Source organism: Limulus polyphemus, unplaced genomic scaffold (assembly GCF_000517525.1).
Source record: "Limulus polyphemus unplaced genomic scaffold, Limulus_polyphemus-2.1.2 Scaffold145, whole genome shotgun sequence".
NCBI lineage: Eukaryota > Metazoa > Arthropoda > Merostomata > Xiphosura > Limulidae > Limulus > Limulus polyphemus.
Genome location: NW_013665755.1, coordinates 924,887 through 943,408, shown reverse-complemented (window position 1 = coordinate 943,408; position 18,522 = coordinate 924,887). Strand labels below are relative to the sequence as shown.

Here is an 18,522-nt window from a genome sequence, read left to right as displayed (position 1 = left end):
CATTTGGTCAGAAACAATCTTGCTTCCATCGAGACATTTGGAAGATTTTCTACATGAGCCAGTGATTTGGAAACACCTAATTATTCCGATGACGGCTGAAGTAGAACGAACTTCACTCTTGATCATAAACAATTTTTTGTCGTTGTTAAACACAAAACTACAGAATAGGTCATCAGAATAGCTATCAGAGGGCATCATGAAGATTGAAAATGATTTTGGAAGACTGTTTTTGGTCTTATATTTTTAATATTCTTGGTAAATTCAGTCAACTTTGGCTAAAAATATTAAAAGAATGCCGAGTAATGGTTTTTATCATGTCAAACTATAACAACTTTTTATCTGTACTGAAAAATGGCAGCGTTTTTGGAGAAATGAAAACAAAAACAAAAACGTTTCTGGTGATCTTGGTTTCTGGGTCTTCGTATAGCAAGCATGAGAAAATAACTGAAACCCCAATAACACTTTAAGATGTCTTTTATATAACATTAATCATGAAGTACTTGTCACCAAATGTTGCATTCACACATATATATGCATATTCTAGTAAATATATTTATTTGCAAATAAACCTTTTTCGAATTATTTGTAGAGACCAATAAACAAAAAATATACAGTACATGACACTTAATGCTAAAACTTTGGTTGTACCAACTAAAAACCTCACCGATTTGTATAAAACTATATGCTTAAAGGGAGACAAGTAAGTAATTAAGAGTATTGGCACATTAAACATGTAGTGCAAAAAATGATTTAAAGGCATAAAAAGCTTGCTCTATTTTAAGTAATTGAAAGGTTAGATCAAGATTTTTTATGCTGTTTAAAATATCATAGAGTTGGTTAATTTACAAGAAAATCTATCTTATTGCCAAGGGTCAGTAGCTGGAATAAGGATGAATTTTTGATGACCACTAGTAGCAGAGGCTCTGTAACTGGAGTATCGTTTGGGTGGGTAATAAGGAGGTGGAACAGGAGCAGAAGACTGGAAGATAACATCAGCAGGATTTGCGCTTCTGGTACCAGGTTCGTTGGTATAAACATGAGCTCGGAATCCTTCCGGACCAGCAGTATATTGGACTTTCCTTTGTCTACCATCTGCATCAGAAAGTTTGTAAGACCCACTCACTCGACCATATCCATCTCCTGATTCCTGGCGGGAGCTATAACCTCCATCAGCCGGAGCAATGTAGTTGAAAGAGTAAGGGGTGGGAATGGAAGGGTATGCTGGCTGTTGTTCATAACCTCCTGCTGCCCTCTGTTGTTACGAAAAGGAAATATTATTCACCTGACCGTCTATTCTAATTCCATATTAGTTTTATTTTCATCTGAGATTATTGTACAGAAATACTTGTACTAGTTACACTTAACAACAACCATTTACTATTTAAGGAAGAGTTACATGTGTAGTTAACATTTTATAATATAACCTGGAAATCAGAAAGTTTCTAATTGCTAAAATGTATAAATATTACTTAAAACTGCAGGCTTAAATACCTTTGTTAATTGTAAAATGAAACAACAATTCATGAATAATTTGTAATTTTGTGTTTATTATTATTATGTGTAATAAGAGTTTTTAATGTCCATAAGCTACTAAATTTTAAAATTTTCATATTTTGAGTTATTTCTAAAAAGAAGAGGGAGAATATAATAGTATAATTTTGAGCTCTTCTTGTTTTATGTAAACATGTTGTTCGCATTTTAATTCAGATTCTGAAAACAAATTTAGTCTTGTTTCTTTGGTTTAGGTATCAGTACTTACAATCTGAACAGGAACCAGGTTGATATAACTTACTCCTACACCTCCTCCTCCAGCACCAAGAAATCCCCCAGCACCCCCACCTCCACCACCAGTATAACCGGATTTGGCAGCAGCACCAAGAAATCCACCAGCACCCCAATCTCCCTTACCAGTATAACTAGCTTTAGCAGCAGCAGCAACAAATCCCAAAGTAACCAAGATCTAATAAAAAAACAAGTTTTTGAAATGTTTTAACAAAAAATGAGAGGTGTTTCAAACGGAAATATAAAATTACTAATTAGAACTTATTGCTTCAAACAACTGTTTTGTTTTGATCACGAGACTATAACCTTACACTTCTATTTTCCGTAAATATATTCTCTCGAGCTAACGAGCTGCACGAAAAGCATGCGTAACGCCACCTAATGACTATCTTAAAATAAAACCAGCACAAATTTATTTTATTTATATAAGTTTTGACTTATTCTGTGATTAAGTTTTCAAAGGTGTAAGCCTGAAGTTAGTCTTTATTGTAAGTCTCACTCTTAAAAAATAATTGTTTGTTGTCGGAAGAAAATGCAAGCTGATATATTATATGTTTATTATTTCTTCCATATTCTATATACATCTAAGAATAGCTAGCTTTAATTGTGTTTCCTTTGTTTGAAACGTTTTGAGTATTAAACAGTAACGGTTAAAAATTAGTGGGACAAGACAGATAATTGCCACTACTTGTTAGTTTTTTAGATGAAATAATGTACAATGACATATTGAATATTACAACTAACTACATGTACTTTAGCTACTTGAAAAAAACGTTCACAATATCAAACATAATATTTATACAAGGATAATAAAAATAGCATGATTAATGAGCATGTGTTATAAAACTGCACTTACAAAGTAAGCATAACAAAGATAAAACAACATGTTGCTTGCTTTCTCGTGTCCGTAATATATTTTACTTTCTAATTATTAGAACATTTCACTGACCAAGAGAAACCTCTGATAAGGAAATATAGAACTATATAAGGAAATATTGTTCTATATATTCTACACATAGAACAACCGAGAAATAAAACAGAAAGTTTTTGCAGTCTTACCTGAATCATGTTTATTTTCCTGAGAGTTGCTAAGCAAAGCAAGTAGTGTATAGTAGGCCTTCGGTTGAATATGTTAGATGTTGAATTCGGTGCTGCTTTTATATCAACAACATACTGATTTATTTCGACGTCATTAGTTGCTAACCAATGACGTGAATGGCGAAAGTCAGTTGACAAATGTCAATCACGTAGGCTACTTTCTTGTTTCAATAAACAAAGGTCATAAGTTATTTTTTGACCGAGACAGGTATTTATGTGATCTGCTTTTTGATATTTTGTCATTGTTGTACTTATTTGTATTCTCCACACAGCCTTGTATTTACACATTATTTTCTTCTGTAATGAGAGACGCTTGAATGAGAAAGTGCCCTACTTTGTGTGATTAGCACTATATATATCTATCTATCTATATATATATGGGCAATTAGAAACCACTGTGATGCATGATAATAAAAACTTTGCTTAGAAACCTTAACAATTAAGAAACATCACCAAATATTATTTAACAACCTTTTAAAAAATCAAATATACATATCTGTTCTTGAGTTCTGAATGTTCTGAAGTTAAAAATGGATAAACTATTGCATAAAAACTTGTGTGTTTGTAATTAAACACAAAGCTACACAATGGGCTATCTGTGCTCTGCCTACCACGGGTATCAAAACCCGGTTTGTAGCGTTGTAAGTCTTCAGACATGCCACTGGGAGGGGCGTGAAAGAAAAACTTATTCAACGGTAAAACAATATTCTGCTCTTACTTAACAGTTCTGTTGAATATATATCAACAGTAAAACACATTTTGCCGGCTTTATGTTTGCCAGAAATAAAAAGGCTATAGATGAGGCATTATGGAAATGTATCTTCATGCTCGTAATACATCACACACTCTCGTATACCTATATTAAAATAATAACCTCCTTAATATTGTTCATGTAGGATTAGTCTCCATTATAAGCACGATTCAGAAACTCACTTTGTTGTTCTTGCTGCTAATAAGGACGATAAAGTATGTTTGTTACCAAAATAGTTGAGAAAGTTGTAGAATATTTATTTATTTTTTAAAATAACGCAGCCTCCAGAACGGTTCAGTACATAAAAAAAAGTTTTTCTAATTTTCTTTGGAACTACAAGGGATGAAGGAACCAGTCAGTTGTAAGTGTAGAATGTGTTAAACGCCTCGAACCTTAGACCTTCTAATCCACGAGTTAACACGCTAGCCACTAGAACTGACTGGCCCATTTTAAAGATGGTTGATGGGTTAATATTGTGGTATTAAACGAAAAGGAGGTAAAGGGAAAACCTACAATGGAAACTTCCAGAACAATTTCATAATGAAATTATTAATGGTATATCATATATCCTTATTGATTAAGGTTTTACCATTCTCGCTGTAAGTTTCCCACAATAACACTAAACTCGTATTTCATGTGTATAACTTTTCTTTGGTATTAGAAGACTAATATCTATTAAGAATTAAGTTTTATAAGGCATAAACTAGTTATGAAAACTAAAGATATAGTTAGATGTGCGAGATACATGAAGGATCCAAGAATGTTACGTTAGACAAATAAATATTTTTCTTTAGATTTATGAAGCTGATTCTTAGATGGTTAACCAGTTTTAAATCCTGTCGTCAGAAGTTAATGTTTTCTTTTTTGTTTAAGAAGATAGATATTGTTAAACATTCACTTATAATCCCGATTTCTAAATGTTAACAAAAACTTCCGAGAGAAAGTCCATTATTAAGAGACTGCCAACTGTATCTTGTTTTGCATTATCTACACCTAGTATAGGCTCCATGCACCGGTGCGTTACTAGCTGAGGAAGTATAATTATAAGGCAGATAAAGGTATAACGAGCTCATGGTCGGTCGTCATAAGTGGCGAAAGTTTTTTCACCTAGTTTAAACACCGAACACAAGGCCTTGTGGCTGAAGAAGGAACAACGTTTCCTCATCCAAGTCAAAACCTTGTGAGTGAGAAATGAAAAAAAAAAATTAAGAATGGCAGATTGGTTCAAAGCTGGGATGTTTTAAACAGTGAAGGATGGGTCTGTGTGAATATATTTTAGAGTAGCTTTGAGTATCAGCTATTACGTCTGGAGAGGTGTTCACACTATTGTTTCAGACTGAAGTACAGCTATTACGTCTGGAGAGGTGTTCACACTATTGTTTCAGACTGAAGTAAGTGTGAACACCTCTCCAGACGTAATAGCTGTACTTCAGTCTGAAACAATCAGCTATTACGTCTGGAGAGGTGTTCACACTGTTGTTTCAGACTGAAGGAAAATAAGTGTTATCGGTGATGTCATCATGTAATCACGCCTGTACGGGTATTTTGATTTATTTGGAAGACAGATCACACCTCAAACAATCTACCTTGTCTTGAAAGAATAGGACATCAAGGCCCATAATACCTTACAGCTGTGGTTTATTATGGAAACAGGAAAAACCACTATTAGAACGACTTCATAGAATATCTTTTCATTCATTGTAACCTAAAGTTTAATTGATGATAAATGACTTCGCCGAACAAACTCAAAGGACACGGAAATATTTAAAAGAAACATAAAATATACGAAAATCCTACAACATGAAGACAATGTAAAAACAATTACAAAATGTGAGATATCTTAAAAGAAGAATTTGGATGTGGGTACCATGAAGTATTTTTCAAATCTTTGCGATTATTATGTCGAAATTGCATCAATTACATTGTGGTATGTTTATTTATGGACAAATGACATTATAACATAATACATGGCTTATGGGATACAGTGTAATATATATTCTATGAAATTATGGTATGGCAACAAACTATATATATATTCAAGCTTCGTTTGTTTGTTTGTTTTAGCGCAAAGCTGCATAATAAGCTAGCTGTTCTCTTTCCATCACGAGGAATCGAACCCTAGATTTTAGCGTGGTAATTTCGTAAACTGACCCATTGCAAATAAAATGTTAAAATATGTTTCATGCCTCGCTCAACACACGTCCTATAATACACTATACTGAGAAAGGTTTTAATAATATATATTTGTATATTTTGTTATAATTGAAAATGATCTTTAAAAAAGTAGAGTTATAAACAGACATGATGTCACAAGTATAGCTATCTCGATCAGCAGCCGGTAATTTGAGGATACTATCTCTAAAATAATAATAAAAAAGGTTTATGTTTATTGATACATTTTATTAGAAGTTTCAGCACTCAAATGTACGTTCTGAAAATGCTATTATTTCATAACTTGTTTAACATGTGCCACCCGCAGCAGTCAATATTTCTAAAAGGTAATAGTCTTCAAGTATAAAATGCATTATATACAATATCTTTGTACCTTATGAAGTTGTTAACATGTTGTAATACTGATCAGTGTCAGATGAAATAGATGTTATTGTCCGACCTCTGCAAATGTCAGTGTCGTAATTAAGTAAAAACAAAAACAGAAAAAAGTGAAAACTTAAGTATTAAAATTAAAACAGCTTGTATCTGTCAATGCTTCGTAAAATTGACAGCTATAAAGTAAACAAAAACATATGTGCCATTGCAATGTCTATTTTTCTTATCAATATAACGTAACTTAGACAGCTCTAAGAGAAAAAACGTTAAGCGTGTATTCTTAAGTCTATATTTTCAAGTCAATCTTACGAATGTATTCTCAAGTCTATATCAAGTACATATTGTTAAGTCTATCTTAAGAATGTTTTTTTTCAGTTTTCACAAATACATATTCTTAAACCTATTTTCCGTAGAATATAATGTATTTTGAGCACTGAAGTAAAAAATATTTTGAATAAATTTGAGATGCGCGCACTTTCAAAATTGTCAGCGTATTTTAACATTTAGAACTCTTGAGTAGAAAGCATTTCAAACGCTTGTTTTCTAAATATTTCATTCTGTATACAGGTTGGTAGTTTTCAAGGGAACATACGTTTGAAGCTACTATGCCTATCTTCCACAAGTACGTACTGCTGTTAGTTATGATATGAAACATTTCCAATTTCAATTTTTTGTTTTTTCTTGTATATCGTGTGCAAGTGATATAAATTTTATTACTTTTCTGTACGCAAACTTTAACGATTTTAATGTCTACGTTTTTTAGAACTCGACATGTGCTGTCATGACATGTGAACCTCTGTCTTGCATGTCTCTTGCGTCTACGTTTTTCCGAATTATATCATATCGCAATTTTGACGGATTCAAAATAATAAAACTCGATGGCTTATAAGGTATATCTTTAAAAGAATCCGCAGCTGTCAGCAAGGCGTATCTTGGACCATCACCAAGTCGAAAGCCTTGATATAAGCAAGGTCTTCGTATACAACACATTGTACTTAAACATGTATATGCTGTATAATATTGAAACCTATACACACACACATAATGCGGTGTGTTGTGCTACGAAACAGAAGAAAAAGACCTATTGCCCATTAGTTCTATGTTAATTCGGAGCCAACGTTTTTAACAACAGTTTCTATACAGACAATAGTCGGTTGTTTAGTTCTATATTCATTCGGATCCAACATTTTAAACAACAGTTTCTATACAGACGGTGAACGGTTGTTTAGTTCTATGTTAATTCGGAGCCAACGTTTTTAACAACAGTTTCTATACAGACAATGGTCGGTTGTTTAGTTCTATATTCATACGGATCCAACATTTTAAACAACAGTTTCTATACAGACGGTGGACGGTTGTTTAGTTCTATATTCATACGGATCCAACATTTTCAACAACAGTTTCTATACAGACGGTTGTTTAGTTCTATATTCATACGGATCCAACATTTTTAACAGCAGTTTCTATACAGACGGTTGTTTAGTTCTATATTCATAGGGATCAACCGTCCACCGTCTGTATAGAAACTGTTGTTAAAAATGTTGGTTATGGTGTGGAATATTTTATTTTTGAGAATACACACGTTTTCTCGATTCCTTTGATTTCACAAATTGGGATTGCGAATATAGAATAAATCTAATATTGATGTATCGTTTTTATTGTGGGGGCGTTACTTCCGCAATTACATTTACCAATAGTACACATTTCACAATCCCTGCTCCGTAGCTAATGCCTTGTTTCAGCTACACCTTTTCTGTTTGACGTTTTTACCATATTACCGTAATCTTTCTCAAAATACCCAGTCTTACCAGCTCTCCCGGTAAAATCGTTTGGCCAGAAATAGAAACACATTGAGTCTATGTGTTTGATAAAAACGCAATGCAAGATTAACTGGGAATCATGGATTATCTGTCACTATCTCAGAAACGATGATAATAAATGTAAAAGAAATCTACCAATATTTGAGCTATGGTCGATTTCATTACAGAAAGTTGAATGGAAATTTGATCATCACAAAAATAAAGCTACTAAATGAATAAGAAAAATGCAAATACAGAAGGTTAATCACTTTATGAAGAATGGTTTGCATAATACAGTAGCGTGTTGTCGCAGATTATAGGTGTCACTACGAGCAAAATGTTTAGCACCCATGTATTTCATTTCCAACCACTTGACAGTATAGTGTTGCCATAGAGATATGTGTGTCACAACCCTTTCTGAGGAAGACTGTTCGTATATTAAAATATCTAAATGATATAAAGCGAAAGGACTCAATATTTCATAGAAGGCAACCTTCACAATTCTTCACGGAAACAGAAAAACTTGTACAGCACACCAATGAAGACAACATCAGACTGCAAAACCACACCCTAAGCCAAACCGGATCAACGTCTTTATTCACGAACTGAAGGGAATAGTCAAGTAGGAAAACTCTCAAAGAAAGAACCCCCGAACTTAAAGCAATAACAACAAAAAGAATGCGATGAAACTGGAAATATTATCTGGCACCTTTAACAGTGTAACAAAGAAGGTTTTAAAATTGGTTAAGGCTCATAAGCCAAAAACTCACAAGCTTCGAACCATACTTTGAAATTAGCAGTAGTTTTCATGAGAAAAATGGCCGATGTACATGTATACAGCGAAAGGTGTTTGGAAAGTTTGTCAGGATACGTGGTATAAGGTTAGCCTTACTATTTTTCACAGAAACTGCGATATTGGGCATTAGTTTGTAATCATGGTCATCAAACTGAGCACCATCGATGATAGAGGAAGTAGGTTCAAGGACAACAGAACACCTGAAGAATCGTTCTTATTAAATGAAAATAAATTTCACATCTAAAAGTACTAAAACAATAAGAAATACGGTTTATATTTCGATATAACTTGGAAATGAAACTAAGTTTAAAGGAATGCTTTTCAAAACATAAAAGTCAAATATTTCAGTTAATTTTCCGGATGACAATAGATGGATGAGACTTGTTACACTATTTGTAATAAATCATTATCAATCATCTTTTCACCAGTTAATGTCTCTTTTAAGCATTAACCTATTTATTCCATATTGAAGCATTCATATTTTTTTGTTTTTTAAATATAATTTTCTGTACTTTACCGGGAAAATGTAACAAGCAATGTAAACAAACAAACAATGTTCTTAAGATTGGTTGATTTAGCTTAACGGTTTAAGGTGATATATGAATTTTAAAGATAATCGAATAGTGTTTGTACAAATGAGTGAACTATAAAAATAAAAGTAGACCTCAATACCGTTACTCGAAATATACATATGAATGTTGATCTTAGAGAATGTTCATAAGATAATGAAGCAAGATACTTTAAACAACTTTTAAATTATGATGAAAGATCTAACTGATAAATAACTTGAAAAGGACCCACAATTAACTTGTTGTCATGCATCACGAGTCAATCTAAGTGGTTGCAGTAGCCGACATTATATTTTATGCTGTGATATTATTCATTACCATATGGAGAATCACCAGACATAATTAAATACAGCTAAACAGTTTGTTTCTAAGCGAAATGAAGAGACAACTTCAAAATCACGTGAAGGGAAATAAGCTACTATAGGTATTGCCAACAAGGACTTGGTGAGGTTATTACTCCAGTGTTTTCCACTTAAAGTTATGTCTTAGATTAAATTAACTTATTATCTAGTGAACGTGGGTGACGTACTGAACTCATTGTTATTATTATAAAGAATCCTTGAGTAAATCAGAAAAAAGGGGAGTTATAGTCGAAACGAAAGTGCAAAAGAATGTAGAGACGTCACATTTGTGTACTAAAATGTCAACACACTAACTTATTTAAATTAAATATTAATATTAAATCGAATTTTAAGCTAAATAACAGTGAGTTTTCATAGAAGTAGTATTTAAATGCTTTACAAAATTGATTATGCTTTATTCTGAACTACTAAAAACTTTAAACGTAAGAACACATTGCAGTTCTTTTTATTGTTATACCCTTATTGACTATTTTACTAAGACTTCCAATTAATTTCGGGTTAAGCTACCCTTTTCTAGAATTAACAACCAGGAGTTGGCTTGTCTTAGTCTCCATAACATTTCGGAAGGCTGCTTATATTATTTTGGTCAATTAATTGAAGAGTACGATCTGCAACTGATTTATAAATATCAGTGGAGGATTACAATGGAGAATACAACGTTTCAATTCATTCCAAAGATGTTCGTTCCCCGGTGGGACAGTGGTAATTTTCACTGACTTACAAAACTAAAATCCAGTTTCTCATTCCTTCTGGTGGACACAGCAGATAGCCTAATGTGGTTTTACTATAAATAAACAAACCAAAGATGTTCTATCGGACTGTGCCACTGTGACTGTTCTGTCCGAGAAAGATCACTGCCACATTCTTCAAGTCAATTTTGAACAGTACAAGTAAGGTGGATTTCTGTTTTATCGTCTTGGAAGAGAACTTGCTAATTAAGCATTGTGTAAAATTGTGGGGTGGTAAAAATTCCCAAAACAGTTAAAGAATACTGTGGATATTATTAGATCTTTTCAAGGAATCAAATGAACCCACTGCTACACCTCCAGTGGTTTGGATTTTTGGTGCAATGGAGTTACCAATCGGTTTTATCCATATTTTTACACTAATATAAAAAAGGATAAAATGCATCTCATAAGACTATATTACACGCTTACAGACGTTCATCGTCCAGATCTTTTGAGTGATACCGTTTATGTATCTTATGAAAGATGTCTCTCAACAGTCGATCTAAGAAAGTATCTTTGACAACAACACTCTATCATGCCCCTGTTTAAGTCAAGAAATCTATTATCTTACCCATTGTCTGGTAGATTAACTGTATGTTAAAATCATCAAGCTCAGACAATGACATAAATCTTCACATGAGAGGTCTATTTTGCACCTGTAAAGTAATAGAGTATTCCACAAGTATGTGTCCGGGAGTTCTTAAAAAGTGACCAGCCACTGTATGATGTTAATAATTTATGGGGAATTATATATATGATAATCATGCAATCTTAATTGTCATCTATTATAATATTATGGACCTGGTTCTTTCTGGTACGATAATTTTGGGTATTTGAACGTATTGCGTCTCTTTTTACCAGATCAAAGATTCAAAATTAAACGAATTATTAATTTTGTCAAATTTATATTCAATGTCTTCCAATACATGGTCATTCTTTTTCAGAGACCCCCCAGTGGTACAGCAGTATGTCTGCAGAGTTACAACGCCAGAATCCGGGTTTCGATACCAATGGTGGGCAGAGCACAGATAGCCCGTTGTGTAGCTTTGTGCTTAATTATAAAAAAAACACAATATTTTTCAGAATCCGCAATGGCAGATCGAGATAAATAGGTTTGATGTACTGTTATATCTTAATGGTTTAAATTTCAAAATACTTTAGATAAATGCGTCCCAGTGGTTAATATGTCGGACTCTACATCTAAGGTTCCGTGGTTCGCTTCTCGTTACAGCCGAAAAAAACAACACGACAACAACAAAAAAAAGCTCCACACTTTGGGGCCGTGGGTGTGTTATAAGTGTGACGATCAAATTCCAGAATTTCCCGAGAGTTAATGGTGGGTGTTGTTGATTACTTACCTTCCCTGTAGTATATCACTTAAAAATAACGCTAAAAATCGGGTTTCCATACCTGTAGTGAGTACAGCACAGATAGCCCATTGCATAGCTTTGCGCTTAGCAACAAACAAACAATGAGTTATTTTAAAATTAGGGAGAGGTAGCGCAGATAGAACTAGTGTAGTTTTGCCCAAAATTCAACAAACAAACTATCAAAATACATAACAGTGAGTTCTGGTTGATCAAAGAATGATATTGAAAACAAATGAAACAGAATTAAACGTATCAAACAACGCCATAAGTAATGTGTAAGTAGACGCGTTTTTTAGTTTCACAAATACCCTGATTTTCACAATACATCAAATACCGTGTAAAGCAATGAAATATCCATAGCATTTAAAAAAATGCATCCGACATTTGAATTTTACATACATTTTTCAGTTTGAAAAATCTCAGGACAAAGCTATTTTTACATTCTTTCATCCATGTCGTAATCTATGTTTCGTTTAACTTCATAAAAGTAGTAAAACGATTGGATCCGAGAAGACTTTTATATCAACTAATAATACTGACAGCTGTCTAATACCCCTAGAAACAACTGGAATAGTGACGTCACGAAGCAATAAACTTGTACAAGAGTAGAAAGTAAGGATACCTTATCATAGGAAAAGTAATGATTATGAGACAATGAGTTTCCATAAGTTACATGAAATCTACTCTGTTTACTAGCCTTTTAAAGACTTATTCGATAGTGAGAAACCAAATTCAAAAATTGAATGGGCTTTTATGTACTATTGACAATTATTCCTTTCAAAAAACACTACACACTGTCGTTAAATATATATTTATATTCTGAATTATATATAAAACAATTGTTTTGAACTTAATGCGTTATTTAATGGATTTTTCTTTAACGGACCTTTACGGAAAAAAGAGAACAAAATAAAGAAGAATATAAGTGTTTTTTACACACCTCAGTAATGATATTCAGCCTAGTTCTGTTTTCCCGTGTTTATTAACCTCTAAGATACCACAGATAAGCCTTTAATTAACAAAGAAAAAAGTTCAACAAACTTAGAATAAATGATTTGTTTACTAATTATCTTTATCGTTTGTAGCAACAAGGAAATGCTCATATGTAATAAACATGAAGTTTGTAAATGACGTATCTTCAAGAAGACCTTTCGACATCATGATTACCGGTAAAGGTGTCGTTGGCAATGTATTAGGCTTGTTTTAGATTAAGCATTTCATAACTGGCCGGGTACTTATCTGATTTAACCCACAAACGCTAGACGTTTTTTATTTTTTTCTCGCAAAGTGAAGCACTCCGGAAAACTAATATAGATTGTCCGAAAGTTCTAACAATGATCCATTGAGTTACGTCATCAAAATAAACACTCGGCCATGATAAAAATAGATATTTATCAAAACAAACAAAAGACAATAGGAACAGCAATAATGGAGAGTTAATAACTTCAAGAAGGTAATGGCAAGGGTTTTATTTTGTGGGTAGCCCCATTATATAGGACTTGCTTATCTTCATATGTTAAGTAAAGCACGTTGAATAGGTCCCTTGTCATTGGTTTGTTTGTTATGAATTTCGCGCAAAGCAACACGAAGGTTATGTGCGCTAGCCGTATCCAATTTAGCTGTGAAAGACTAGAGGAAAGGCACCTAGTTGTTATCACCCACCGCCAACTCGTGGGGTACTCTTTTATGAACGAATAGAGGAATTGACCGTAACATTAGAAGGAATGCCTCCACGGTTGAAAGGGCGAGCATGTTTGGTGGGATAGGGATTCGAACCCGCGACCCTCAGACTGCGAGTCGAGCGCCCTAACCACCTGGCCATGCCGGGCCCGTCTATCTGGAGAGAAGTTAATTTTCACCGTGAAATGATCATCATTTATCAAATTCTTAGAAAATTATTTGACGGAAATCAGACATAACTATAAGAAATTATTCATTAACTCGTTTGCATTAATATTGGTAGGTGTTACATAGGAGAAAAACTGGATCATTGGAAATTAAATGTTGCAATAAAGGGAAACTTTTATTACACTATATAGTCTATGCAATATTTATCAAGACTAACTAATACATAAGGTGCTATGACCTCTGTTAAAATAATACTAGCTTTGTGATATTAAAGACATAACCAATATCCAGTAAATTTTTGTAATTTTTTTCTTGGTCGGCAAATAAAACGCCAAGTTAGGGATCGGATATTTGAACATTTAATTATTTTTCTCTACTGATTATCATTGAGGTAGTACAATTTTCTGCAGTTTTGTAGACGACAAACAGACAAACAAAAGACTAAAATACTTGTAAGTACCAAACACATATCATAAAACGAAGATATTACATTATCAAACATAATACAAACTTTTTGTCCAATATTTTCATTTGTATTACGATTACAACCACATTACTCAGACTTTACTTTCGCACTTTTTATCCTGACTAATGTGTGACAAGAACAATAACTTTTTTACAATAACAATGTCTTCTGTGTAATTGCATATTTAGAAGTGGAACTTTTCGAAAGAGCGTTTTGCCCAAGATATTTAAGAAGGGATAACTGCATTATCTCTTTGATAATGTGACACGTAAAAGTCACTCGAAATTCATACTGAACATCATAATATCGTTAAGCCTCTTCAGAGTCATTTAATAATACACAATATTTTCTTTTAAATAAACTTTATGAGTTGAAACATAAAAATAGAAATATTTCCTTCGTGTTTCTTAATTAAAAGTGGATAATTTTAAATATATAACTTTCTCTTGAATATCATACAAGTTAAAATCTTTCTTGAATACTCAACGAAAGTTTAATATTTGACTCTCAGCGCCATTAAACAACTGTAATGATTCTTCGGATGTCATTAAAAATTGCAGTGAATGATAATTTTCCAGTAAAAGTAGATAGGGTTGTAGTTTTGATACCTGAAAGCAGTGTGATTGTAAACGACATTTTATTTGCCATGAAAGAAAAATCACAGGGCGATATTTCTCTCAATTTCGTTAGGCTACTTTTAAGTGGAAATCAAATATACCTCAGACCTTGATTTTTATGTAAACGCTTTTTCGAATCAAGCTCGCACAAACTAATTTCATTCTTAAACAGTCAACAACTGTAACTCAACCGGTTTTTACTTGACAACTTAAGCCATCTTTTTTTAGGCCGTCTAATTTATATTGTCCTTTACTGGTCACGCCTCTTTGTATTGGATATGTTCCATGATTATCGGCGAGGAATATATGAAAAAGACTTGTTTTGAGGTATCTCATCAAGATATAATGCTTCCAGATGTGTTTTTTTATTGTTCAGGAAAACCTGTTCATTTTATGTGACCTCCTTTTGTATTGCAATTAAGTTCAGTAAATCTGATTATCAGAATATGTGATAAGTATAAATAAAGCATTATCAACATAGTAAGGTAAGTAGGGAAAGACTGTGAAAAATGCAGTTCAATAGGGAATTATGTCCCCCGATGGGCCAGAAGTAAGCTTATGAACTTACAGTGCCAAAATCTGTGTCTCGATTCCACGTGGTGGATAGAGTGCAGGTAGCCCACAATATAGCTTTGCGCTTAAGCAACAACAACAACAATAGAAATTTATTTAGTAGTAAATGAGCCATTTCAAAGCTTTAGTTACCAGTATCGTAGTAACATGCATAATTTGAAAAAAATATTTTGACGAGACAGAAGGTAGAAAGTAAATCAAAACAGATTAAGCTGTTTAAAACATTTTTTTTTTTGCTAGAAATGTTGCACCTATGTCAGAGTTTGAGATACTTTTTTTTACTCTGTTTTTTGCTGCCGGATGAATGTTCGATTTTCACTTTCAGGCCTATATATTTTACCTCCATTTCTTATAGATGTAGATAAATACCCCTAAGGTTTATACATGTTTATAAAGTGATGAACTAAATACTTAAGCCTATTAGTTTTTTTTCATCATGTACAAGTGTGTATCCTTTTCTTCAGCTTAATTCTGTAAGCTCATGAGGTGGTTCCTGCCTCAGTACGTATGGTCCGGTATTGATGAAATACTTACTATACCACTTATCACAATAGTTTGGATGGTGTCATTTAGTTCATTTATCGTGGGTGGAGATTTACAATATACAGGAGACACTTAACTCTACATATACAATATTTGTATAATAATCTTTTTACACTCTTTTGAAAGACTAGTATTAACCCAAAAATGTGGACGACCGGAAAGGGGCCGCATTATTGGTGTCTCTTCCAAACATTGTAGCCATGATACTAGACTTCAAATAATTATTTTTTACTTTTCATCATTTTTGTCAATTAGAAAGGAATTTATAATTTACAAAGGATACCTTCTTCCCTTTCGTACTTCGTTTTCTTCCTTTCATTATCTCCAGACCATTTTTTTCATGTCATACATGTTAATACATTGATGACAACTGAAACGTTTAACTGGCGATTCCGACGTCAATACATATCTATCGGATCTGAATTTTGAGCAACCTATGGAAATTTCTTATCTATTTTATTACAAACTTTAAAATATTTTCTTCAACAAATACTTGTTTCTTGTTTATTTCAATATCTATTTCCGATACAAACACGTGAAGTTTGAATAAAAAAAATACCATTTTCGAAGATATTTTAGAAAATATTTGTCCTTGTGTCACGTGAGTTAAGAGGAAACAAATCCAAAGAAGTTTAGTGGATGGAATACAATAGGTTCTAACTGCCTTCTTTAAAGTTTCCTAATGATATTAATGATTTTTCGACACAAAGCAAGAAAAGGAATATTTATTTACTTGTATAGCTTTAAGCACGAAGCTACACAATGGGCTATCTGTGATGTTTCTACCGCGTATGAAAACCAAGTTTTTTAGCATTATAAACATTCATACTTATTGCTGTGTCACTGGGGCGCAAATTAAAAGGATGAAAAAAATCACTCAAAACCTTATAAAATAAACTACTATTTTTGTTTATTTATCCGAATGATGATTTATGCACACAATTTCATGCTCGATCGAAAGCATTAGTCTTGTTTGTATCATGGATGATTTCAGACAGGTTTTGATTAATTGGAATTTGTAGAAACTTCGTTCCTCAATGTGAAAAAAAAAGGATACATTGTTGGAAGTATAAAGTTTTAATTGCTATATGTGTTTTCCAACAAATTTGATCTCAAAGAATGCGATATGCTTAGAGTTCAACTTAAAACAGAGATTCGTGTAGAAAAATTCCAATCTTAACGATTTTGCTTGCTATTGTTTAGTTTTAGTTGATTTTACTCGTCCAAAGAAACCCCCCAAAACGGTACCCCAACTAAGCTTATTTTTAGCTCTTCTTCGTATTTCTTAATCGCCAAAGGGGACAAGTATTGTTAGTCAAAAGACTAATAGACTAGAAGTGCACTTAGAATAAAATACATTTTAAATAAAATCGAAATTACTACTTTTCTACTTTGCAATGTTCGATATAGAAGTGTAATAATCGTTACACGATTAGAGAAAATTAAGAAAAGAGCAGCTATGATGTATATTTTCTTAATTCATAGATTAGAGAATATATTCACTCTCATATTCTACCATACGTATATCATTGTCCAGTTATTAAGACTTAATCGTGTTTGTCCCAAGGCAAATATATACCGCCTTCTATGTGATTTGAAAGAATTTTTGTTGCTTAACATTCTGCCTTAAACAAAACTGATCTTATCACATTTAGAGATTCTTGCAATCCACACAATTAAAAATCCCCGAAAAAAATGTTAGAAAATAATACGTTGAAGCTAATTTCTCTCGCTATTTACTTATTGTTACTTGTTTCTATGTGCATGTTGAGAGGAGAGGAAATTGAAAAATTTCTAAATGGTTTCTAAGTCCTTTTTAAATACATTAATTTGTTTGATTTTTACTGTACGATTGATTGGGTCTTTAGAAATTCATATAACTTAAATTCGTTTACAGTAACATCTCTACGTCGTATAATATATTTTCATGAGATATTTTACTGTTCCTTGTTTCTCGAAGAAAATATTGGAAATACGGTGTTTACTTATGAAAACTTTCCACCCTCTAGAGTATCTATTAGACATTACATAACCACGCAGGGTTATTTATTCTAAACACACTTCTACCATTAAAAGCACACTTACATTTTTCACTTCTCTGTATCATTCTAGGACTTAAGGGATGAACTATAGTTTTATCATAACAGTAGTTTTAACAATGTTTTGAAAGTAAATATATATATATATATGTGTGTTGTAATTACATATAATTATTTATAATGGACAAGCAGAAAAGACGTTGATATTTGATATTTCAATTTTATTTAAAAAGGCAAAATAAAAACAAAAACATTGCAGCAAACACCATTATTCACGATATTAATAGTTTCAAAACATATAATTATGATTTTAGTTTCAAGAATGACTAATATATATTTGTAGTAAAAGTTAAATTTTCTGAAAAACTTAAAATATTATATCGGGAAGATTTAATAATTGGAAGATTACAATTGGATAAAAGCGGCACTTGATTTGTTAGGGAAGCGCATATCTTGAAAAACAAATGTACGTTTACTTAAAAAATAGGCAATTATTTAACACTTTTTTCAATTACGTAATTGACCGAATACCTTAGCCAGATAACAGGAGCCATAAATATATGACTTCTACTGTGTGAGCTTTAAAGTCATATAATTTCATTCCTTTACAGTATCCCAAAGGTTTAAACTCATT

At 32.6% G+C, this 18,522-nt stretch overlaps 1 protein-coding gene across 1 annotated transcript; it reads right to left on the bottom strand.

The window, feature by feature from the left end:
- Positions 1 to 662: 662 nt before the first annotated feature.
- LOC106475304 (glycine-rich RNA-binding protein 3, mitochondrial-like) lies at positions 663 to 2,850 on the bottom strand. Its single transcript, XM_013935997.2, has 3 exons — positions 2,842 to 2,850; positions 1,760 to 1,960; positions 663 to 1,252 (listed from the first exon to the last, which is right to left on the bottom strand). Exons 1-3 carry the CDS (start codon positions 2,848 to 2,850, stop codon positions 860 to 862), a joined length of 603 nt encoding a protein of 200 aa, XP_013791451.1. The 3' UTR covers positions 663 to 859.
- Between the last annotated feature and the right edge of the window lie 15,672 nt (positions 2,851 to 18,522).